We start from the raw sequence: 27,291 nt of genomic DNA on the forward strand, positions 1-27,291 counted from the left end.
ATAAATGTTATATTGATTCAATGGATTTATTGCATTTTGGAAAAGATTTGAATTTTTATGTTACTAGAACCTAAAGATGTTATGTGAAACTTTGAAACAGAAAATAGTGGTTTTCATCTTGCCACATTCTTTGTAAAGAAAACACATTTTTACTCAAATGAATCTAAATGGATTTATAGCGTTTTGGAACCAAACTCTTCATATTATGTGTTGCTTTTAATCCGTGTTGGGCAATGTACTCTGAAAAAGTAATTAATTACTAGTTACTAATTACATATTCAATAGTGTAATTAGATTACTGTACAAATTACTCTCTCCAAAAAGTATTTTAATACTTATTACTAATTACTTTCTATATCCTATAGCAACCTTGATTAGTTAAGTGATTCAAGGATAGACATGAAACGACTCTTTTAATTCATTCAAATAAATAATATTAAACTGCATAAAGTACTCTTATTAACTGACCAAAGTATTACAAATGTGAGAATTATACATTAAAGCACAGATTTTAAAGTTTGAATTTTTATGTCAATTTCCACCATAGCACACACGCATATATTACACAGTATTTAGTTTATATATATCAGAAGTAACTGTAATTAAATTACAGAAAAAATAAGAGTAATCCCTTACTTTACTTTTTCCAAGAGAAAAGTAATTAAATTACAGTAACTAATTACTTAGTAACTAGTTACACCCAACACTGCTTTTAATACAACGTACACTGCCACCAAAGTTGTTGTGTAGTCAGATGTTTCGTTCAACTGGCGTCCGATTGTGATTTCAAGCTACACATGTGAGTCTGAAAAACAGCATAAAAGGTCACCAGAGGTCATTCTCGTGTGAACTTCACAAAGCCCCCGCACATGTCTCCATTACTCAGTGTCTAATGAATCTGTTTGTCAAGAGATATGGTTCCATTTACCCCTTGTGATTAAGTAGCGCGTTCAGCACGGACCACGCCGGCTCTCGCGGCCCAGAACACGTACATCGATGAGTTTTCGTCCGGGAGGTGAACGACTCCAACAACATGTTCATTGTCACCCTCCTGGGTTCTCATGGCTCGCTGCGTAAATCATTAAACTGTGCTAAAGTGGGTGAAAAGAGCTCTTTGAGTCAAACGGTGGTGAGAATGAGGAAACGTGAGGCAAATTAGTCTCCGTCCAACTATTCTTCAAACCCGTGAAACGTTTGTGTGTGGACAGTTGGAAAACTTCACATGAAATATTTTGCAAGTCTCTCGTGTGAAAAGTTTAGATAGGGTTGTGAAAATACAGAAGAGCTTACAAAAACTCCAGTGAGAGATGGAGAGTTAGTTAAGGATATAAAAGTAAGACTTGCTGTTTCTCAAGGCGGAGATAAAAAGAACGAAACGCCTTGTACTACCTTGGGAGGCTCCATTGATATCTGTATCGGATTGTTTTGAGCGCTCGCGGTTCTTGTTTGTGCTGCTTTCGCAGTCATAACAAACACAAAGAAATTAGTAGAAAGAATCGGCTCTAGATTTTCAAATCGACAATCCTCGAAAACCAAAATTACATGTGTTACATACTTTTCAATAAACTAATGCAAACATCATTATTGACATTTTCTTCAATCTTATTTTTGTTTTTCGCTGTTGTCCTTCTGAAACCTCATATCTCCATATTTTGAGATCACATTTTTTTGTCTTAAATCATTATTTTTAGTCACCCTTTATGTTTGTCACTGGGTTTTGCAAAAATCTTGTCAACACAGTATTTAATCATTAAAAAGTACAGGGCTTTTTTCCTATTTCCGGAAAAACAGCTAATTTGGACATGCGAGGTTTGGAAGGACAGCGACGAGTGATTCTAATTTCTAATATAAATCCTCAATGTTGAAAGTAATAGAAAAACTTCAAAAAATCAAATACATGCATCATGCATGCAGCATTGTTAACCCATCTCACCCTGTCTCTACATCAGCGCTTTATTGTGACAAATCTCCGTCGTGCAAGTCAAACATGCTTGTTCTACAAAGGGACCTGTCATTGGGTCTGTTTTGGACAGGCATTCTCATCAAAGGTCTCTTTACCCCCTGGGCCTCTGGGTCATCAAACGGGGACACGAGGGGCCGCGAGTCAAAGCGGGGGAAGACACGGCGGTCCGGGTCCTCTGCCAGAGACGCATCAGATGGGCACAGAAGGCACGTCTGACCTTTTAAAGTGCGTCTGATACGGCTGTTTCCATGTCAGCTTGCTTCCCTTCGCACTGTCACGGCTATGCCTGACTGTCCTCTGATGTGCGCTTATGACAGGCTTGATGCTTTTACACACTCAGCGATCGGTAGATCTGTCTGAAAGCACCGTGTAGTCACTTATTTAGTCATGTAGTCTGTGATTTAATCTACAGTGTTTGGCAAATACAAAGAGAGGATCAGCATAATTGGCAAACCATGTTGGTTTTACAGCACTTTACAATCTCTGTGACTATTAAGATTTTTTAAAAACGTATCACAAAAGCTGTAAATTACGCCGTGTAATGGTGATAGGTTCAAAATCAGATGGCAATAGGATGTTAACGTTTATCTTGACAAAGTGATATAAGGAGCTGGAAAAATAACTAGTGGTCAGCCAAATAAAAACACACTTATAAAAAATAAAAAAAACACTCGGGACTAGATCCTAATCCAAAACAATCAGTAATAAAGGATTAAACCCACCATCTAATCTATTGACCCGTATTTCTATATCACAATCTTAAAATAACATCAAAAACCACATTCTTCATGCATATCTTGGTTATCCGTGGGGTGCCTATCTAAAACTGATCTAAAACTCTCATGTTGGGGTTTTATTCATGCGGTGCAGCGCCGATATTTCAAAATCACGGCTTTTACCGTCTCTCTTCACTTACTGTATGATAAAAAATGTATATCCTCCTAGAAACCAATTTAATTCCTTTACGGTCATTCAAGCATTGCTAGATCAATGTTCCAATCAATTGCTAAGCCCTTTGCACTTCTCACAAAGACCTATAACCATACCAAGTGTGTCTACGCCGATGCTTTGAACCGCATTATGAAAATCGGTGATTATTTGCGAAGAGTTCCGGCCAATTTTTTCATTAAATGTAAATGATGTGCAAATAAGTCTCGCCGCACGTCCAAAAGTAATATTTATTCATAATAGCCTGAAAGGGTTGACCGGTGGTAATGGTACAGACTCCAAATTGCCAAATATGAGCTTTTTTATCCCATATGGTTTTGGTAGAGTGCCACAAGCATTGTTCAGGCTCGTCGTAACAAGCTCACACAGCTGGAACTGCTTTTAATAAGTATATTTTTGTTTTTGAAGTACCCTAATGAACAGATTAATAGAATCTCGTCGAGTGGCCATTAATGAACAGAATGAAACGAATGATTTATTTACAACTGAAGCCAGACCGTGAGCATGTGGTCCGGAATCGCATTTGCATAAACACAAGGGGAGATAAAAAAGAAACAAGGGGGACAAAAAAGAAAACGAATCTCATCCGAAATCTTTTGACCTTTTGGATGTGGATCAGTGCAGCTGGTTGGAGAAACTACAGGTGAGGTTTGAAGTACACTTCAATGGTGCTGTCGAGCAGTAAGCTTTGAGATATCTTCTGTGGACATCTGCTCGTATGCTGACACGCGCACACACACACACATTCTGTCAGGTTTACAAATATTCATTATTTGATGATGGATGTCTTTGTTGCAGTTTCAGTTGTGTTTTATTGTAATTTGTAATTTTCTTGTAATTTTTTCCCTTATAAACTACTGCATATAAAAGAAAGAAGAAAAGTTGATTTGTACATTTTCTGAACTAAATGTAAGTGGTACCAAGCTACAAAACGTTGAACTTGCATATCCTCAGTAATTGTGAAGCAATCGATATGAAATATCGTTTTTTTAAGTCATTGGTGGGTTGTTGCTTACAGTTTCTTCCTGAGCCAAGTTAAAGGAACACATAAGTCAGTCCCACACCCTGAAAGTTCATAAAGTGAAATGATCATCTCTCTATACAGTAAACCTTAATAGTGCCTATTTGATAACTCATTGGAGATTATCATGGTGTCCCGAATACCCAAAGGATGTGCTAACAATTTGTGCTGAGGTGTAACATTCCGCTTTCCTTTTTAGTCGCCCCACAGGAGTTCAAAAAGTGGTCTTGATGCACGAGACCCTAAAGTCTGGTTTATCTGGCCTCACTTTTTTTCTGATCTCGTGGAAATCTCCCATCTTGTTCGTCATGGCAGGCCCTGTGTTTGCTCTCTGCTGCCGGGGGTCTGATAAGCATGCTGGGACTTTGAGCAGGTGGCCACCAGCCGCGGCGAGCGCATTGCTTCATACTTGCGCTCCTCAGAGGGAACTGCCTGCTTTCTCTCTCTCTCTCTCTCTCTCTCTCTCTCGATTTATTTTAGAGCCAGACATTGCTTCATATGATACCTTACTGAAAGACAGGATGTGTGAACTTTAAGTTTAACTATATGTTTTAGTACATCATGACCTACACTGTAAAAAAAACCTCATTAAAAAACAGTAATTTTCTGGCAACCGTAAAAATGACACGCTTTTCTTGTACATCTGCAGTCTTTTTCTGTAATTTGTGTTTCAAAATTACGTGAAAAATATGTCATAACAGTAAAATTCTTTAAAATTTCTGAAAAATTTGAGAGGAAAAAACGGTAAAATTCCTGTAAAATCACTTTTTTTTAAATTGTATATACTGGACAAATGATTGAATTAAAACCTGTATCTGAAAGAAAACATTTAATATAACTTTGCGTGACTAATTCCTTGTCATCCTTTAGTTTTGTGTTGCTTCTTATAGCTGCTATATTGATGAACAGAAGCCAACCGATATGATCTTAGCAAACGGGGACTGACACGATCATCCCAGCAATGAAAACTATGCATGTCGTAATCGTGTCCGAGCTATGTGCTCCTGTTCATGATATGCATAGATTATGTAGCTTTACACTGTATGCCTGACAGCAATGTAAATAGAGACATCAGAAAATATCTTTAAGAAAATATTTGCATTCCTTGTAGAAGCTATATCTGAGCTGTCCTCCATAATTCATGGGTTACTGGTCAGGTGGACATAAAGCGTCTGTGGCTGGCTGCTAAGGTGGGGGATCAGGGTTTGATCGATCTAGAATGGAGATTGATCAGTTCCCACGATGACCGCATTAACAGTGACTCTTGACCTGTGAAATACTCATGGTTTGATCAGAACCACTCGACCTCTTCCCATACTACAATAAAAACAAGACATTCTTAGTTCAGTCAAGTTTACAGTTCTGATCCTTGGATATTTGTGAGGCCTAGTCTATCCTCACTTATAAACGTAATAGCTACACAAATTCAAATTTAAACTGATTTATTGTGACAGAACAGGTCAACTTTGATATAAATGTCCCCACTGTTGTTAGAAATCTACTAAATAAGGGAAAAAACACACACGCGGGAAATAAATCCACACCTGCAGTGCTCAGCTGCCAGCAGTTGAACTCCACCTCAAGGACACATCACAGACTGAGTGTCTTTTCTGAATGAAACTGAAACAGCTCCATACAGTCTGCTCTCCAAAATTCCTTACAATGTGGCCAAATGCTCACCTAAAATCTGCAGTAGTTGTTAAAGCAATAAGGGGCTCAGTAATAGTCATTGTTAAGGAGTGTTGGCAGGCAAGACATGTTTTTACGTTAAAATGTACATTTTTTATTTTAAATTTATTTAAATTTAATTAATCAAAAATCACAATGAACAATTCTTATAATCACAGTAATACAACACGTTATTTTACAACGGCTTCAATGCGGCTCTTCTAATCGGATTGTAGAACCAGAACTATCTGCATATTTTCTTTCAGGTGCTTAACTTGACATGTAATGATTAAACTGCAGGTACGAATCTCACTGCAAAATTTGTATTAATGCACAAGTATTAAAGTGTGGGCTTATCATGAAATCTAATTGAGCCGAGAATTTATATGAAAATGTTGTTGTTTTTTCGGGTTCCTTGCTTTGCAAAACTGTAACAAGCCTCTGGTGCAACACGCTAGTCTAGGAGAACGAAATGATGGAATTAGGTTATGAGAAAAAGTGCAAACAAAAGGATTCCATTTATCAGCATTTCTTACATCTAGCTTAGCAACTGATTCAAAATCACAGTCTAGTATAAAAAATAAAAACAAATGTGTTCCAATAGATCTTAAAGGGCTTAAAGATAAGAAGCTATCAGCTAATTATCAAAACACAAAGCAGCCGTGATCAATTATTCAACTGAACATTAGTCTCCTAATATACATGTAGTCTTTGGAGAAAAGCTCTCTGGTGTGCCACTACACACACACACACAGATCCAGCTCACTGAGAAAATAATGCTCTTCAAATCCACAATGAGTTCTGCCCGGCGTGTCCAGTCCGAATCGATCGAGGTTCTTAATCTGGTACACACTCGTACACATGCACACACAGCAGCTGGCGTTTAGACTGATCGCTGCCTTTTATTTGATTTTATTTCCACCCATGCCGCGTTTTCCCCCAATTCCACGATTTACGGGCTTCTTTATTGGCGACGCCTGTCAATATTTATGGCTTGTGAGTGACACGTTGACAGACGACAGGAAATGACTCTTGATTGGCTCGGTTGGGAAATGGGTCCAGGTAGGCTCCTGTATTATTTAGCTGGGAGATGCAGTCGCCTGCCGGAGAGGCTTTGTGCGAGCGAGCCTGTCTGTTCTTGGTCTTGACAGTACTAACGCATCGCCATTAGTAACCAACATCTCTACCTCGATCACTACTGCTTTTACTGAAGAAGAAAGTAAGACCTGATCTCTACTGTAAATTTACTGTATATGAAAAGGGTTCACTTTTTTTACACATAGGGCTTCATTTAGATTTTTTCAGATACCGTAAATGAACAGAGATATATAAATGCATGCGTATCTTCTGTCAACGAATAGCTTTTTTGATACAAAATATGTACATATCAAGTTAAAACTATAATATAAAAAGTAAAGTAACTTCATTGTTTCAATATACTTTTATTAATCTGCAAGCTTGTTATATAGAAGTTGAGATGAACAGCTTTTTAAGATCACAAGTAACATGAATTCAGTCAGGTGTGTCCCAACCTTTGGCCGGTACTGTGTATGTGTGCATATATAAAAACAAACGTTTTACCATAGTGAATGTCACCTTTTTAAATGCGTATAGACTTACGTTCGTGCCAAAAACTGTAATGTGCCACACACTGGTCTAACAAGAAGCAAATGGACAACACCAGAAAGATCTTGTGCCAAAACATCTCACTCCCACGTGCAGCTGCGGACCACCCTTCTTTATTGAGCCTATCAATGCAAATTTTTATTGAGTTTAGAAGGAACTCCAAGTCCCCAACCTGCTCTTTTAATTTGAGAAAAGAATAACAGACAGCTACATTGTGGCCTCTCTCAAGCATTACGTCTCCGCCGTCTGCCGCAACCTGGCGTTTCTGGCGTAATGCAATGCTCTCGAGGTTTAAAACCGCTTTCAACACGTCCGTAACTCGTCCTGCCTCGAGCGTTCGCCTGGTGCGAATTTCAAATATTTTCCCTCTCCTGTAGTTCAGAAATCGTGAAAGCGTTACTTTCATCTTCGCCGGAATGTTATTACGAAAACGATTTCGAACCTTACGCTCATTGATGTAATGGGTTTGGAAACGTTTGAAAGCGGCGGGCAGTGCCAGCGTATGATATTGAACCTACACTGAAGCAGAAATAAAAGATACAGCACGATTTAATGAACAGGTGGCTTTGTGTTTTCTGACGCCCTGGCGGACATTTCTTAGCGACTGCATATAACGTTTAATCGCACATGCTGTTCATCAGGAGTTAATGCATTCACACTGAGCAGTTATATATAAGTGTAAGACTAGCTCGCACGCTCCTGGTCCATCTGAATGTGGTGCTTATCTATTGTCTTTGAGACCTTTCAGCGTGTGGGTAACAGAGGGCTGTAAATTAGAAACCAAAATAGATGTTGAGGGCAACTGCTGACAGGGCAAAGCCGAGAAAAGATACTAGAAACTTAAAGCCTGCTCTGATTACAACTTCATTAAACACTGAAGGAGAGAAAACATCATACAGTCAAATTGTTTACTGACTCGGTATCTGTGCTTTGATTTAAAAATCAATTTGTATTTATAAAAATAAAAAATAGCCATTGGAGCAAAAATAGCATTTCTTTAAAGTTCAGCCGTGTTTAAATCTATCTTTATTAATAAGTATCAATAAATAGTATTGCAAAACAATAGGGCGATGACACGATTAATCACGATTAATCGCATCCAGAATAAAAGTTTGTGTTTACCTCATATATACAGTATGTCTGTGTACTGTTCATATTAATTTTGTATTTATAAACACATACATGCATATATTTGACAAAAATATAAAACCTAAAACTGAATAAACTTTATACCATATCATTTCAATAATATAAAAATATAAATAAATACATCAAAATATTTCCTAAATATAAGTATGTTTTTGTGTTTATAAATCTAAAATGAATATACACAGTACACAGACATATATTATGTAAACACAAACTTTTATTCTGGATGCGATTAATCGCGATTAATCGTTTGACAGCCCTACAGTACTACACTAAGTTTTGACATATAACGTATTTCGTCTTCACAAATCGTTTCTTGACTTTAGAATTTTTTTTATGAAAAACAAGATGACAATAATGATTGAAGATTTTTTTGCCGTGCATACAGTATAGGTCAGGTCAACAGATTTCAGCGAATACATTTTTTTGCATTTAGGAATGTGCAAGTAAAAGTTTTACACTTTCAACAGAGCACTTGCGTTTTATGTGTTTGTTTCAAACCAATTAAGTACAACAGGTGCAAAATTACAGCTGCTTTGCAAATCTAATTTACAAGTGTGTGGGGTTGAAGGGAACACGTATAGATGGGAAAAGGCCCTGAGTGACATGTGCATAGTGTCGTGGTTAAATGTGTCGGTGTTATAATAAAGAGAAAACCTGAGGTAATCGACAGCATGTCACAAGAAACATTACTTTAATGCTCTTGTACAGCTACGTTTCTGTATGAAGTAATACAACCGCTTGCAGAAAAGATGTCCAGGCATTTTTACGCTTCCAGTAGAGCGTAAAAGGTGAAAATGCTGATTGAGTTGATTTGTTAGGTTGCTTGCCGTTAAATCTGCCTCCCCGGTGCAGTTTGTGCGCTGTCGGCTTGGGTCTGATTGGGGTGTTTTGGGGCTTGTTCGTAGCTTCAATCTACATCCTGGTTTTTAACAAGCATTCAGTGCAGCCAATAAAAAAGGCTTTTACCTTAATCGCCGCAAGATAATATCTAACATTTGTCCCCTTCTGGAGTGCAAAGTGCTTACAAATGCCACTGAAAGATAAAAAATAAAATAAATTTCTATATTTGTCTTTTTTTTCTTATTTCAAAGTGCAGCAGGAATGAATGGAGCGCTATGAGTTCATCAGCTCTTGGGCAGGAGTTTCAAGTTCATGACAGGCTTTTATCCCTCATCAAAGCAACAAGTGGATGAACAGACTCTCCTCCGACTTCTCCAACCCCTCCCCGGAGTCTCCCACGAGCCCTGAGGGGAGATCGGACCCTAAATCTCTCCTTTTAACAAGTGTACGTACTTCCTTCCTCCGCACGGTAAGGCCTGGGGGTGCAGGACACATTTTTAGGGCGAAAGAGGCTGACCTCATCTTAAGAGGCTGCATTGTACATGTATGCAAAAAATCGCTGTGTTTTAAGAATTTATAGCTAAAATCTGATTGGCTGCTACAATGTGAGAACTAATCACTGGAATCACCAAAGTTCAGGGCAGTCTCTTAAAAAGTTTTGGTTTGGGGCATTTATAGGGCAAGTAAACAAAATATCCTTCAGTTTAACTATTTTTGAGCTTTATAAGAAATAATGAGTCTTTTTGGTTGGTACTTTTCTTTTGAATGGGAATGCCACATAAAAAAAACAATTTTTTCTGTCTTTTTGGTGAGAATATGGACCAGACTTAATGCTGAAGTCAAAGAACTAACTATTAATTTACTGAAATAAACGGCAAATAATTACACGCCACATCTATATAATAATTTAACCGAGGCTGTGACATCACACACATTAAAGGGATGCATCACCCAAAAATGAAAATTCTGTCATCATTTACTCACCCTTAGATTGTTCCAAACCTGTATAAATTTCTTAGTTTTGGGAAGAAATTTCGAAGACTGTCAGATCTCACCCACCATTTACTGCCATAGTAGGGAAAATAAATATATGGGAGTCAAAGATTTGACAATCTTCCAGATATCTTCCTATGTGTTCAGCAAAACAAAGAAATGTATACAGGTTTGAAACATCTGAGGGTGAGTAAATGATGACAGAATTTTCATTTTTGGGTGAACTATCCCTTTAATAAATATTGGCACCCCACTGTTTTTGCTACCGCCAACTGTCCGCCTTGAATATATGTGTTGTTATTCATTTTTATTGAATCTTTGGAGGACGTGCGGTTTGAACTTTGCAGTTGCAAAATTTATGAAGTGCCAAAACACCACAATCTTCCAAAATTCAAGACAAGACACAGAGTTTTTGTCCATTTGTGCATTATTTATGAATGAAAAGAGGTCTTTGTGGCTGTCCACATCTCTACTCATCAAACAGATATTGTTACCACTGAAAAAGCAGCCTTAGAAATAAAAAAACAGCCTGCCAGAAAACCTGCCCACAGCCAAGTGGACAGTCAGGAGAATATGAGTGGTCAATGAGCGAGAGACAGAGAGAGAAAATATGTACAGGAGCAGGCCTTACGAAAACTCACACGCTATCTCCAACTGTGGCTTCCGCCCAGCCACGGGATATCATCTATCAGTGGACAAATGCAGGGACGAGAATGCAGCCTCTCAAATGAAATAATATATCTTTGAAAGACTACGCCTGCACCAGGCCCAAAGCCCATATATCAAGTCTGGGCGGCTGGTGGATCCGGTCCAGGGGCCATTAACCTTCCACCTGTTTTCCCCCCTGTCCTTCACCACGCACCCCTGCCCTTGGTACCGCTATTTGGGCTTGCATGGGCCCCCCTTACCCCACTCCCCCGTGTCCCCTCCCTACCCCCTGTGACAATAACCACTCACCCCTGTGTCGCACGCCAATGTAAAGCGACGCAGGGCCCGGGCAAAATAATTCAAATTCATTGGACCAGGGACACTGTTACAAATCTTTGCCCGAGTGCCACGGCGCTCACGCATAGGCTGTTTGTCAATGAGCCCACTGGCTTGACCTCAGGCGCTCGACGAGTCGAGGTGGGGGATGCTGGAGGAGACGCTGTGACCGGTCAGGTAGTATATGTGGAGATGAAGTGGGGGGATATGATATAAATCGTGAACAAGTTCACAGATCACGACCGCAACGCCTTATTAATTTCTGCAGATACGAGGGCACCTGGAAATTACAGTCGCTGACCTGCACCTCTAAAATCAGATTACAGATTACAAAAAAGTGAGACAGAAAAAGTGTGTTGCATAGCACAAAAAAATATTAAGGGGAAATCATTTCTGTGTTATACAGTATAAAAATGATCTGAGCACACACAACACCAGAACACCAGAGCACACACAATTCTGTTTTCTGCCATGCAATGTACTCAATTTAACCTTTTATTTTCTAGGGTGTATTAAAACTATAGCCACAATTTTTCACACTAAATTATTTTTTATTTTATTTCATTAAAAAAAGTATTAAATAAAAAATGACATAAAACAAAACAAAATAACACGAAATGATAATAAAATATTTACAATAAAGTTGAAGAAAAAATGACATACAAAATCCAAAGCCAGACGCTACATGGTTACCCACAGACCAGATCTCTGCTTTTGTTTTCATTAAACGAATCACGCTGAACGTGACAGAGTTCAATAAAGAACCACAGAAAGCCAGAATCTCCTCTCCTGTCTCCCCATACAGCTGCTTTTTCAATAAAGCTCAAAGCTCACGGCTGGGTGCAGGTTGAAGAACAAGGCCCTAATACAGTGCTCCTTCACTTAATGGCAGGCCTGGTATTGTCATTGAATTCAGTGTACAGAGAGAGAGGAAAAAAACGTGCCTAACAGTCCCTGAGCAGCCGTGAAGGAACAAAAATAAATATTGGCGCCACATGTCAGGTTATTGTAAGTTTTGCACGGTTGACTTTTATCAGCATAGGACTAAATTTAAGGCAGTACATTTGGGGCTGGTTTGTGGCACGATATCACGGTGATTAAGTTTACCCAACTACAGTGTTTAGAGGACAAGAATTAAACCGACGCGTGTACATGTAATCCTCGCCAGAACTATAAAGTCTGAGGTGAATCTGTGCGATTTGAAGCTATTGTGTGGCGAGGAAAAGCGAAGTGCACGCATCCTATCCATTAAACAATGGCCCGCGGTCCACAATGAAAGGGGGATCTCTCTATGGATGTGAATCACTCTCCACGTTGTGGGGCCGGGCAGCTGACCACAGAGCCAGGGGAAGAGAATCACGCACACCAGATCCCTACTAGCTCGTATTGTCTGTGTAAACGCTAGGAAGTGTGCATCTGTTTCCCTCCCACCCCCTAAACATGGCTCCCAGCGTTAGCATGACAAACCAGCCGGGGATGTTGCTGGCACGCACTTCTATACAAACACACAAACAGATGCACACGCTAATGCGCATGGTTAGATAAAAAGGCACTAAAAGAGTACACGTCTAAACAAAACAAGCTTTTAGAAAATAAACCAAGAAAACACATATAAACGTAGTCTAATGCCAAAAAATATATCAAAAAATGATATTCAGGATGTACTACTGTGTGTTATTATGACGGGTGTTTTTACAACATTGTTTTTAATAGTTACCCATTTTGGAGGTGTCTAATTCACAAAAAGTACAGTGTTCATATATACTGTATATATTGGTATATAAATATTTAATAGTAGCAATCTTAATGGACCTACGTTTTAAATATTTATTTTGGGAATGCTCAAATCTCAATCAACAACACCTTTATTTTTCTTGACGCGGTTTATAAGACAACTATGGTTGGGTAGGTAAGCTGAATTTTTCCTACTTTCCCTAAATGTTACAGCTTTATCCTGGCTCAAGTGTGTGAAATGGCTATCGGAATGTTCTTTTCGATTTTATTATACTTTTTTTTTCATTTGTCTGAACACAATAGTGTGTTCTCTTTAGAGGTCCCATCATGCCCAAATATTTATGAGAGCTGTAACCTAAGTCTAACTTATGGAAACTAAATCTTTAAACTCTTGGCAGACGTTTCGCACCCGGCTCTATTACTAGAGAAATTCTTTTGTTCTTACGAGGCTAATAATAGCACTGTAAATGTAGTTATATTTATAGCCGACTCACCACCTTCCCAGAAAAGCCTTATATTCACTTGTGTTTCCTGTGTTTATTATATGCGACCCACAGCTCAGTCATTAGTTTGCGTTGATGGTATTAGCAAATGAGTTTGGTTAATAGCATTTATTGAAAGACTGCGGCTCTACGTCTGTGGCATTGTGGGATAGCATACTATCCGTATATGACCTCTCTTTGAGCAGGTGTGTGACTGTCTGTTCAACGCCTGACTGTGTTTGTGCTATGAACGCAACATGCATGCACACATACTAACATGAAATAAACGCAATTGCTCTTTTTATAAACATACTGAATTTCTACTTTAAGTCAGTAATGCTAATGCATCTAAAAAAACGAAATGCTACAACCACAACGTTATGGGCTAAACCTCTAGCCGCATAACAAAGCTTTGCGGTTTACAACAACCAAACAAGTGTTTGCTAATTACGGGCACGAGTGGGTTCAGTTCTAGCGTTACCTTTTGTATTTTTGTGTTTTTGTCAGTGCTCCAGTGTACGTTTAGCGAGGGCGTGAGGCATGAGAGCTTCACTAATTACAACTTCAACACTGCGCTGCGTCTGCTAATGTCAAATTCGACAGCTACGCCCATGTCTCTTTTAACAACTATTGTGAAAAACAATTACTGAGGGTGCGAACGTGGTCAATACATCAAGGGAAAGCCGCTCTACCGCGGCTAAAGGTGAAGTGCAAACACAATTAAAGGTAAATGATACAGACAGCAATTAGCCGAACACAGATGCTAATGTACGCTAAAGTGGGAATAGAATGCTTGAGGTAAAGAGTGTGAGAACAAATAATAAAGCTCGGTAGGTAAGAGTGTAACCATTCGGCTTTATAACAAAAGCTCAAAGCGGGAATAATTGATTCTTCTTCAACCACAAAAATGAAACACATTGCAAATGCAAATATGTTGTAAAAATGACATGCATAAAGTGTTGCACCTCATTCATTATTTAAAATGAAAACATTATTGTTTAAACAGGAAAAAATGTTTGATTGACATGACAAAAAGCACCTAGGAACATCTGATTTTAAAAAATGTCACAGAAACTAGGTGACAGCAAAAACATATCAGCCTATTGTTCTCTGCAAATTGAGTTTTTTTATGTTCACATAGCCATCAGTGTGTTTTTATTTCTGGGTTTTTTTTGTAGTCGTCAACAATTGTAAAATTACAATAGGTGTGAATGAAGTCATATACGTCACTGACTCTTTATTTTGGCTAGAAAAAATGAGAATGAGCTTCAATCAAAACTTTCAAAGCGGATGCTAAATGAAACGCCCAACCTAAAAACCAGAGCTCAGATTGATAAATAGACATATAAGCATAAATTATTTATTGATATATGTCTAAAATAAATAAACAATCTGTTGTACCAATAATATGCCCTTAAAAGTATATTGAAACATGGTTTCAGATTATAAAGACAATGCAGTAATGTCAAAAACTATTAGGCACATTAGATACTTCATAAAAAAAATTGATTACAAGAGTTTTTGTGTGTCTGTACAAAACATGAATGTACGGTAAATTAACAAACATTCTTTGGCATTAATTGTAGTAATTAAGTAATATTTTTGCATGAAAAATGATTCCTACAACATACAGAATGGCACTGGTCTCTCCATCATCAAGTCAGTCAGACATTACATGAATAGACAGAAACAACTGAGACAGTCTAAACTGTGGCATTTTCAAGATGCTTGTAACAACATTTTGAAATGTTATCGATCTTGTAAATAAACATCTAATATGTCAAAATTAAGATGAAACATGTTTGTTTACAAATGTCACTTGGTTTAATATTTTGTAGTCTAGCTTTTGGGGGTTGCTGTTTAAAACTCGCCAAGTCTTCAGTATGAATGGATCCTAGTACATCTCATAAGAGAAAAACAATAAGGTGCCAGTAGTCCTGAGAGTACAAAATGAATGATTTGATTCTAGTGCTGTCGGATTTCCCAACGGCTTATCAAAACATGTCACGGGACAGTAAAATACAGCTCGCCCGCGACCAAAATCTTTCATGAACGCAGACATGCATGAGTTACTGAACCTCACTCTCATCTCTGCCCCATCAATATTTCTGTCAGCCAGATAGGTATTGTGAAAAAAAGGTAAAAACAAAGGTAAAATAAAAATTAAAGAAACATGACTGAGAGCGTCAGCCATTGTAGTAAACTCTCAATCATAGATCAGCCTGTCAATAAATCTTTTGCAATGTCGACATAATACATCATGCATTTTTATGCTTTTCCAAAAGCCTTGATGAGACGCGCTATTATTTATGGAAGACTGTAAACTAATTAGTCATCCAGTCTAATGGCAACGTTTGTTTTATTCATGTTTAAAGTACAACTACGGTACCGTCGGGTTGCGCATTTCTATTGGTTGTAAGCACGCTGAGCTAAACGCACTTGATAAGTGAGATTTTATTGTAAAAACTTCACCAACTACTTCATGAGAGAGCCACAGTAACTATTAATTAAAAACTTGAAATGTTGCTTTTCTCACTTGTTTGGTCTAAACTCAAGTTCACCAACCAAACAACTGGCATTTCTGTCCACACCCACATCCATGCTGTACATATAAAAATTCACATACCTTCAGTTCCCGGAAGAAGATGCTACTCCTGGCCCATTCTACAATGGAGAACAGCGTCTGGTCAGCCATCTTGCACATGAGGCCAAAGGTGTTGAGTTTCTCGTGCTTGCCTCGGCTCGCCTGTTCTTGCTGGAGGTACGCTAGAATCTTAGCTTGCACCTGAGGTTCGTCCGGCTCGTATTTCAGTAGCTCCACCACTAGGTGGGGGAAGGCCGGCGGCGATCCACCCGTGTAGGCCTCGACGTACGGGTAGCCCATGAGGGACTCCGGCGAGCTTGTGTAAGGGTCGGGGTACTCTGATTTTATGGTGCGGCTTTGGAAATGGCCGTACGCCTGGTAGCCCTGCAGGCCTCCGCCGTGAGGGGGCATGGCCATGCTGACCGGCGACGTGACGAAGGGGCTACGGTCAAAGTCTGCGGGCGGGAGGCCTGCGCTGGAGGAACTGTGGTGGTGGTGGTGGTGGTGGTGATGGGGGTGGTGATGATGGTGGCTCAGTGGAAGGCCCTTGGAGGCCGAATGGATGTTCTGAATGGCAGAGGTAATGGTGAGGTCAGCTGGGACTGTTTGCATGGCTTGCGTCATGGCTTCTAGCTTGAGTCCGTTGGCCCGGATCAAGGCTTTCTTCTGTTGCTTGAGGGCCCGGTCTCGTTTGTACATGGGGCCGAACTTGTTGCGTCCGCCCCTCATTCGGTCAGCCCTTACAGCTTCAAAAAGCCAAAACAAAAGGGATGAGACAAGTTACATCAATGCATCAGTACAACATTTAACTCTTTTTCACAGTAACATTTTATTTCACTTTGGTTAGTCGACTCGCGTTGTGCTTTTTTATAGTATGTTACTTATTTTCAGATGTGCTGTAAATTTTCTGAGTGACATTGGGTTGCGTTGTTACCCATGTGACCTATCTGTTAAAGCTTATACCTAGAGCAAGGTAAGCGTAATAAAGCTACAGGACACACTTTGGACAAGAACGGTTCTAATGATCTGATTTTAACCGAAGCAAAGTCAAGTGGACGAGGTAATCCCATTTTTCATGGCAAATCATTACGTAAAATAAATTAATTGAGCGCCACTGCCCAACAGCAGCTCAGATCCCCACCACAGGGCACTAGACTCCACTTGAATCAGCTGGGTGTTAATTATTTATGCTTGATTATTTTTCTTTTATGCTTTACGTTGTCAGCAGGTACATGGCTGGAGGTTCCGACAGCGAGTCGACACACACGGGCATATGCGGAGAGCGCAAATATGGAGACGCTCTCTCAGATGGGGACTTGACCGGCATGAGCGCACTCGTTAGGCCCTCTTATATCTCAAGATCTTAAAAAAAAAGAAAACAATTAAAAGGAAAGGCCCGGTCCAACAGCTGCCTGGGGAGTGATTTTAATGGCCCTTGTCGCTGTGGTGTGCGCGCTTGTCACTACGCGTGTGATGTGATTGATCCAGCGAGAGAGGGAGGCAAGTGTTGCCACGGCGATCCCGCTGCTAGCATCCGTAACATCCTAGCAAACGATGATCCCTGAGCAACTTGTGGTGAGTTGTTTATTTATTTATTGGTATTTGTGGGCTAATGTGGTTGTTAAGACGTGTCCGATCGGAATTAAAAAAACATCGCGGTAAGTTTAACTATTAATGATTTCTGAGCAACAGGGTAATTAACGAGCTTGAAACTAATAGGTGGCCCTTTTGGGAAATCACAATTAGATCTAAACCTGCGACTCATGAATGCATACCCCCTGCAACCCAACACCCCCCCCCCATCTATGCACATGCATGCTTGCACGCATTCTGTGTAGCTCACACCACCCCCTCTTCTTTTTTGTGCTCTGATAAGGTTTCTTTTTTTCTCATGGCGTCTAATTAAACAAGGTTATTTACATGCATGTCATACTCTTTTTTTTTGGCACCAGACAGTAGACGGTTTGGTGCTTTGTGCTGTTTCTGGGTATGTTTAGATGTTCTGTTATGCTTAAAACAGTGTACAGTTTTGAATGCATCAAATACCCAAATGACCTTCTACATTTAAAAAAAGTGCAGTTTTCAACACAGCGTTGTATCCCACAATGCACTGCGTTCAACCCGACAACCTTTCATGTGACTAATACACCCAAAGCAATATTACCCAACAATTTTAAACAAACTAAAAAATGCAATTGTTATATCTGTTTATTTCCAAGAGGATAACTTGACGCCACTTGCTAAATGAAACATGCAACTTGATGAGGTCATGTGACAACAATGTAGCACACAACTGTTAGATGTTTATGGTGGTATTACGCATACGGTTTCACTTCCTATTTTTAAAGTATAAACAGTGTAGTATTCAGTAAATCGTAAGCTAGTATGCCTTTCTGAATATAGCCTCTTTCTTTCATGAGGTATTGCTGTGTTGAGCATCTGTTAGTACGCATTCCTGGTTTATATATGTGTTTGCCATTTGTGTGTGTCTATGCTTTGTTGCCTTTTTCTAAGGTCTGTGTGACTGATAAAACCAATCCGTGAGTTATTCAAACGGTTTGTGGAAAGCAATTGCCTCGGTAATAAAAGCAGTTGGCTGATCTAATTTGCTTGAATTGGGAGTCAATCGTTGTTGTGTTTGTTTGTGCGTACGGCGTGTCTCCGCAGACGGGGCCCGTCCGCGCAGATTCGAGCGCTGCTTATCGTCTGATTTATGTGTGTTTAATATACAGGAATATTAAGTGTTGCTTGGGCGAGATTCCCTGTCCTATCACAGGCATATGAATGCCTCCCCTGGCCGGCTCTTGACACACAGTTTGTCATGTCCGCCCGAGCTCTACTCTGAAGGCGCGGTTCCACGCGCACACATGAATAGCTATGATACCTATGCATAAGTAATAGCACTGCTAGCTGCCTCCAACACCAGCGGCCGGAAGCGCAGATGGTGAACGCGCTAAAAAATCCCCCCCCCAAAAATGACAAAGTGCACGTTGCAAAGCAGCATAGCATATGTATTCGAATATCCCTGTGCGGGATCTTCTGATTCATCAAGGTTCTTAGTGTGGAAAGCAGACGTTTGACGAAATCTGAACTATTTTACGCTCGGCTGAGCACAGCATTGCACTCGAACTGAATAAATAAGCACACGGTCGAGCCTGTTTAACTTCATCTCCACTTCCCGAACATCATCTGCAATGATAATGATTATATGAAGGGTATAAATACCTTTCTTAATCTATAACTGAGCCACAAATAAATAAAGGAAGACAATTGAAGACTTTCCTCTGAAGTCATAACATAAAAGATAGATCTCCCAATGCTTTTTAGAGAACTTTCAAACAGCAGCTTCCCCTTATCTATATTGATAATAGAGCTTCCATGGAGCAATGGCGGAGCGCTTGTCTGTGTCACGCTGATACAGACGTGCTGTTTTGCTACTTGTTCATTGATGACCTCAGATCTGCTTGCTGAAAGCTTTCGATAAAACACACAAAAGGATTCAGACGTGTGCATATATATCAGGTGTCAAAAGTGACTTATTTGTATAAAATAGAACTGATTACTTGCATGGTTAAGTTGCATTGGACAGTTTAGTAAACATGTGCCACAAAGTGACAATGTATAAAATATTATAAACAATATAATTATAAACATTAAGATTTCTATAAATTAAATAAAAATGTTCTTTGATTAAATTACATAGCTGTTACATAATAAATAATTATGATTGGATTTTAAGCTGTGAAACAGTTTTTAAACAGAATGAACAAAGTTGTGGTTTGTATTCAAAACACTATAACGTCTTCCATTTCTTTCCCGAGGAGTTGAAACTATCATATCAAGCCTGTGGGCAGTTTTAACGGGCGCTCATCTCTTTGGACTGATCTGACAGGGCGCTGGAGGGCCTTGTATCTTGTTGGTAGCATGCGCCAGCAAATCAAAGCCGGCCAGCTATAAAACCAGAGTGCTGGAAATTCTGCCCTCCAGCAGTTAAACAATTACCAGTCATCAGAGCCACGTATCAACATGCTAAAAGAATCAGATTTATTTAAATCATGTAGTAATCGTAAAGAATGCCTAGAATGTAAGAAAGAGAAGAAATGCAAGGAGTAATTGAGAAGGTTTCTTACCCTCCAGTTTCATGCCGACAGTGAGGCACTTTTGAAACCGGCAGTAGGGGCAGCGTTTCCGCTGGGTCTTGTCTATCTGACAGCTCTGATTCTCTATACATGTGTAACGTTTGTTGTTCTGCACCGTCCTCTTGAAGAAGCCCTGCAGAGAGAGGTGAATTAAGATGTCAAACTTTTGACCCCGGTATTTGTTAATGCGCTATTCAACCTCACACACACACACACACACACACACACACACATCCATTCGCACAGAAGAGGTGTTACGCACACGGCCACACAAGTAGACCTAAATAAAAGTAGAGCCACGGGCTGAAAAACTCTCCCTCAGCAGCCGCCGCCTGCTTGTATAAACACAAACACGACGCACACACGCACAAACACTCACCCACACACACAGAAACTGACATGTGCACCCACACACCCTGACGTGAACAAACAGAAAAACAGGCTGCTGCTGGAAAGAAACGTGAGATGTCGACCACGTATCGTCTAACCCGAGCGGGCATGCGCAACCGGGTCGGACAAAATAGCCCAACGGGTTCAAGCTGCTATGGCTTTAAGTGACCCGCTTGACATCTCCTGGAATATAAAGATTTACTTTAGCCTCGTTTAGCCTTGTGATGTACAACATATTTAACGTGTTTCCACGAGCTCCTGTCGGAGCAATTAAAACCAGAGGCTGTGCTATCCATCAAAGCTGTTTGATTTCAGCGTTGCCTTATGCTGTCCACGAGATCATTCAAGAGGAAAGTGGGAAATGGTATAATTTCTGCTAAAAAAAGGTTTTATTTGGAGCAACTGCAAAATTGTATATTGTACAAGATGATTTAAGATTTAATACATATACTTTTCACAGTGTATGTAAATTTGAACCCTACGCATAAAAACTAAATCTTTAAAATAAATGAATGCTCCATCATCTCTGATGCTATTATTCATTCTGCAGGATCAAAAAAAAGCAACAAAAAATCGAATAAATCATATCCATAATTTACAGCGGTAGGATTACAAGATTCCACCTGCAACAGTTCTCAATTCATTTTCAAAGCAATAGAGAATCAAACAAGGAAAGGTATGAGCTTATTCTTGATCAGCACCGTAGGGAGGCTGCCCCATTTAAAACTAAGAGGATCAATACTGCCCAGAACTCTACACACTTGCTCACATGCCCATAATATCATGTCAAAGAATATATAATGCATAACCTTAAATCTAGCCTATTTCAAGTTACTTTTGAATTTAAATATATAAAGAACCACAAAAATGAATAACTTATATTAAAAAATAAATAAACCATAAATAAACCATTTTCTCACTAATCAGTTTTCAAATCAGTCACCACATCTTTCTGGGTAGAAATATTAAATATGAGCGTAACAGACAGGTAAGCATTGCAAATATGGTTTAAATTTTAGATAATTCCACTGCTCTATTAAAAAAATTAAAACACGGCTTTAAAAGGCAAATACTTTTCTCATGATGTCTCTCACAGAATACTGCTCACAAAAAAGAAAGTATTACAATACATCATATTTAGAGCAAAAAAATAAGTCTGTGTGTGCATGTTCGTGTGTGTGTGTGTGTGTGTGTGTTTACATTTGGAAGTGTGTGAGACACTGAGAAACTGCCCATACGGTTTACGAATCAGTTCATGTGTGACTGATCTCCAGACCTCTGACAAAGTCCGAAAATAAACACACCACATTTGCACTACTATACAAAACTAAAAAGTATTTCCACCCAAGCAAGGCATTTCTCCACTTACTAAATTTGCAACCCATCATGAAGTCTCACAGTACACACAAGACCACATGAAATTGACTAATAAACAAATGACTGGATGAGAAATAACTGTAGCAGGTTGAATATTTAAGACTGTACACACCTTACAGCTCTCACAGGTCAGTAAGCCATAGTGATATCCAGACACCTTGTCTCCACATACTGGACACATTTCGTCCAAGTCTTCATCGTAGGAGTAGTCCATCATTTTAAACTGTGGGGCTGGAAAGAAAAAAAACATCAGTACAAATATCAATATTCATGGTATTACTCGTATTTACTGTGTTATAAAACAACAAAGTAAATAACCGAATTAAATTACGTGCCGTTTTATCGTTCGTTTGAAAGACTACTCATTAATGTACGCATTTTAGCAGCTCTTTATGATTTTCATTTAACTGTCCGTCCTATACTTACAACGTAGCTTTCAGTTTAGCGAACGAGTTTTACAAATGCATTAAAATGCAGGAATCGACATTTGGGCGCATTTTAAAATATTACCTTTAAAATGAATTTTCTAAACGTGTGTGCAGTTTTCGAGAGGGAAAAATAAGTGTCTCTCGGAAATAAGCGACGGTTTGTGTGGAGGAGGGTCGCAGACAGAAGAAAACTTCAGTTTCAATCTGGTTAATATTCATGATGGCTAGTAAATTGGTGTGGGAGCGCGAGAGAGGCTGCTGTCTCCAGCTTGAGTGAAACGTTTAGCCACGAGGCGAATAAAAAGCAAAACAACATGTAAATATAACACCATTCTGTGCCTCCATAATATACTGTATGATTTGTCTTTGTTTTGCCTCTCTGATTATTTTTCTCTCTCCTTTTTATTTCAATTACTCAATCGTAATGGTTCATTAATCATTCATTAACATTTAACACAAAGTGATGCGGTTTGGGATGGCTCTGTCTGCACAGAACAGAAGCATCAATTTGGCACGTTATTTGTAAGACCATCGCAATGAATTTTCTTTTCATGGAAAAATAATTTCTTTCCCTCGCAACATTCAAATCTAGTGCAAAGAACTAAATGCGACTCTAAAACTTTTAGGAAAAGCCAAAAATGGAACACATTGAAAATTTCGTTTAATATCGCTTTATTTATCTAATATACTCAAGCGTCCATGCTTTATTTGTCCAATGTGTTTTTTTTAATACGGGGGAATGTAACGGAACGCAACAAGTGCTTTTAAATTGTAGCATTTCTTATACTGCACGTGGAACAATGAACAATTGTGTTTTAGGGAGTTCCATAGTCATGCAATTTCTTTCGTTTTATTTACATTTTAAATGCGACTTTTACAGGTTTCACGTTGACAAAGTTGCATTGTTTGGGAAAAAAATGATTTGTATGACGGCTGCTCTGTTTTGTGACATAAAACAGATTTTATTTCATTAAAATGTTCAAACTAAAAAAGATTTTTATTTTTAAACCAAAACACAAGACATTCCTACAAAACATTTCATTGGTTGAAATTATCTCACATTAAATATCCCTCAGCATGAATTAGCTTCGCTCTTTTCTATTTAAATACATCCCCTGATCATAATTAGTCTGTTGCAGACACGTGTACGCCCGCAGCTAAAATTCAGTTTTATTCAGTTAATATTGCCTTCCCATTTAATTCTGTGATAGTTGGACTAGTAATATATTTATGTGCTGCAAAGCTGTGCTGTCAATATTATATTTCGTTTGCACACTCAGTTTGATTTACGAAATTCTTTGCCAGGTGATCCTCATCAGGTTCATTAGAACCTCAAACATTTGGGGTTTCTGCATATTTTTTTTTTTTTTTTGGAGAGTAAATTCGATCGAAATAAACTTTTTAGGTAGGCTATGTACATGTGTTCAGATTTTATTTCGGTTGTTTATACGATTGTACTGATTTAAAGGTGACGACTGGATATATTCATTAAAGTGTATTATTAAATGTTATAAATTAGCCATTTCAGAAATTTAATTTCATAAAATAGCCATAAATTGAATATTCTATATTTCAGTAACAAGACAAGCAAGATTAGTTTAAAAGCTGAGTGTCAAAGTTATATTTATGTAATGTTCGTGAAAGGTCCCTAACAACAAACAAACAGACAAGTGGGCAACTGTTTCAGCCAAAGAAACCGGGGCTTATTTTGGCTTCGTGTAATTAGGCTATGTGCATAAATGATAGCCCCCGAGGTACATGGCGCAGATTTAGTGTGACATGAAGGCTATAACGCTTACCTTGCATGTTTCCAGGCATATGCCCCTGTTCTCCATGCGACCGAGCGAGTCCGAGAGATTCTGACTCGACTTTAGGCAGCATGACAGCTCCGCTGAGCCGATGATGAGCACGCGCCGCTCCGTCCGGTGGTCCGCCTGCGCGCGAGAGGAACACCAGAGAATCTTAGAAACGTCGTCCAAACGTACGAATGAAATCCTGCGCGTATGGATATGCTAAACTGTCTTCCTCTGTTAGTGTTTTACAAGCGCACCGGACAACTGTGACAGTTCATTTTTAATACGTTTAATGCGTAACGTACACAATAAACGTAATATTCAAAACGCAGCTCGATGCAACGGAAAGAAATTTTGCGACTGAAAACTAACACTACTATCCGGACCGGCGAGGAATTATACTCTGTCAAGAAGACCCCCTATCCGTTATCTATCTGTTCGTCGGGTGGTCTTTGCGTCTATTATGATGCTGGTCTTTAAACCAGAGTGCGCGAACTGTCAGGAACTTTGCGCGAGCCCCTCCTCCGCGCGCGCACCGAGTCGCTGTATCTGCGATAATGTCAGAGATGTGAAGTTCAAACCCTTCCTCGCTGCTTTGTTTACGCCGCAATGGCACCGCGTCCACCAATCAGCGCTGTGATCGGTGTGCTGGCGTCACGCGTTTGTCCAATCAGAGTCTGGCGAGAGTATCAGCGCTTCTGCCTCTATTCCCTTGTACCTAACAGCTGTTTAATAAAACTTGCAGGGAAGCTCAAAGCGCAGAAACAAAACCAATATAGTTGAACATTACGAGACACGCAGCGCCGTTAACGGGAGCACCGGGAGGTATGTTGCAATGTGCAGGAGGGTCAAGTTCTTTTTCTGTATTATGTTGCTTACTGGGATAATCAAATGTATGGAGAATTACTTCCAATACTTCCAAATTGCACGTAATTTTTTATAAAAAAGTTGCGAAGTGTATTTATTTTCCATCAAATTATATTTGGTAATAATGTGCTATTTAAATGCTCAATGGCGTTTTATTGTTGAATTCACGGGGAAAAAAGAGAAAAAAGGAGAAGCCTTGTGTATTTTAAAGAATATAATTTTTTGTGAAAAATACATTTATTACAGTACCATTTCATGCGCATATTTAATGACGGAAAAAAATATGTGAGGGAATCTGTAAATAAAATGATCACATAAATGTAGTCTAATGTGAAGCTTGTCCGTGCGGATATATTGTCAAGTCATAAAAGCATAAAACCCGTTAAACAGAATATAATGGCATGATAGCGTTGTCGGTAAGATGCAAATGATTGTACGTGTAGACACAATAGTTGCAACGTACAGACCAGCACGAGAATCAACACAAAGTCACACTTACTGTTAACGGTTGTGGAAAAAAACTCGTTGAGGGATTTTAGCTTCTTGACACACTATTGCATTCATTGTCGAAATATTTGACCATTCACGAAAGTTAAAATGTTTTTCTGCGGTCGGATTTTGAGGTGGAATAGCAAACTTCTGTTCTGGATGTTGGTTTTAAAGAGTAAAGTTTTTTAGGCGGCTGACGTTGTGAATTTGTGTTAGAAATATATATACTTTAAAGCTATACCCTAGCGACAATAATAGTAATAATAAGGATAAAAATAATAATAATACATTGATAATATTAATATTCTTGTTAGCTAATTTAAAATGATTAGTTATATATATATATTATATATAGCGATAGACCGCTGTTTTATCTGTTACAAAAAAGCCCTATAATATGACTAAAATACCGTCGAAGTGATTCACAGCGTATCCTGGTTTAAAATGCACCTCTTAATAGCTTTAAGATGGCAATAACGCCAGCAATAAGGACGTCACCAAGAAAAAGAAAATTGTCAACGGGAAAAAAACCAATAAGGCCCTCCAGTCATATCTGAATAAAAAGCCAGGTTTGAAAAACACAAAGAGGCACACTCTTTTCTACTGAATATTACAATAAATAATCATGAATAATATAGTAAAAAAAGCAATACATAGTGTCATGAATAATGCCAGTTTTGTAGAAGCAGGTGATTCAGGGTCAGAATCTTATAACATTCATATAATCAGATTTGTTCATATATAAATGCATATATATATATATATATATACTGTCTCNNATTTAAAAAAAAATATATATATATATATATATATATATACTGTATGACCTACCCAAATCTTTACTGGAGTCACGTCCTAATTCACTCTCAAAGCCAGTGAACATTGTAGGCAAAAAAATAACATAGAGCAACCACAGGTCATCCAACCAAGCTATCGTCTACATCCCTTTAATGTTTTCCATCCTTTCCCAAGATCGAACCAAACGTCCACTTTCCATAAAAAAAATGGTGGTCTTTTTGACGAAACCACCACCCTGGCATGTCTCCCTTTACTTTCACACAAGGCACTCACCCCTCAACCCCCCTCCTCCCCACCATGACCTGCTCTAAACCCGCAGGCACATCTCACCTAATCAACAATATTCAAAACTCCTGCTGCTGATAGGTTTGTGTAGATCACGTGGAGTTGGACGGAATGATAACAGCCAGTTATAAAGTGACACACGGATAGATAAGCCGCAGCGGACAGATAGTACTGAAGGAATGATTAACCGGTGAAGAAGAGAGTTAAAGCTGCCGTATAGCCACCAATGAGTGAATGGAATGGCAAAGGTGGTAAAAAGCAAGATCAAAAGAACACATCAACAGGTTGATATAGGGCCGCAAACTTTGAACTACTTCTACAAAAACACAAGCACACACAGTTGCATTGGTTTATTGTTTCTGTGAGTATCTGGATGGGAATGCGTACGCAGCGGGACTTGAGTCGAGAGAGACTTTTATCATCATAAACTATCATAATTCTCTCTAATTCACATGATGAGTGTGAATTATGTTTTATAAGTGTGGAGTGTGGAGATGTTTTAAGTTATTATTGACGCAGGTGCACTTCCTCAAGGCAAATATATGGAAATGTAAACAAACTCCTTATACTTATATACTGAAAGGAAGCGTACTAATACAGATTTATTCTTATTTGTTAAATGTTAAAACAGAAGAATTTGCTTTGGACTTTAAGCGGTCATCCAAACCCCATAAACTATTTATGTTGCCCGGGTTGTTTTTTTTACCTTGTTTTATGTTTTTTAAGGATG

General features: G+C 38.9%; 1 protein-coding gene across 1 annotated transcript in view; it reads right to left on the bottom strand.

Moving 5' to 3' along the window:
- The window catches only part of nr5a2 (nuclear receptor subfamily 5, group A, member 2), a 48,060-nt gene extending 21,648 nt beyond the window's left edge, over positions 1 to 26,412 (bottom strand). The window contains exons 1-5 of the mRNA XM_057325652.1: positions 26,310 to 26,412; positions 24,129 to 24,263; positions 22,014 to 22,132; positions 20,126 to 20,267; positions 16,038 to 16,741 (exon numbers count right to left, since the gene is read on the bottom strand). Coding sequence (XP_057181635.1) covers positions 16,038 to 16,741; positions 20,126 to 20,267; positions 22,014 to 22,132; positions 24,129 to 24,263; positions 26,310 to 26,361 — 1,152 coding nt within the window. The 5' untranslated portion in view covers positions 26,362 to 26,412. The remainder of the gene's footprint in view (positions 1 to 16,037; positions 16,742 to 20,125; positions 20,268 to 22,013; positions 22,133 to 24,128; positions 24,264 to 26,309) is intronic.
- Between the last annotated feature and the right edge of the window lie 879 nt (positions 26,413 to 27,291).

This window comes from Triplophysa rosa, linkage group LG25 (genome assembly GCF_024868665.1).
Source record: "Triplophysa rosa linkage group LG25, Trosa_1v2, whole genome shotgun sequence".
Classification (NCBI taxonomy): Eukaryota; Metazoa; Chordata; class Actinopteri; order Cypriniformes; family Nemacheilidae; genus Triplophysa; species Triplophysa rosa.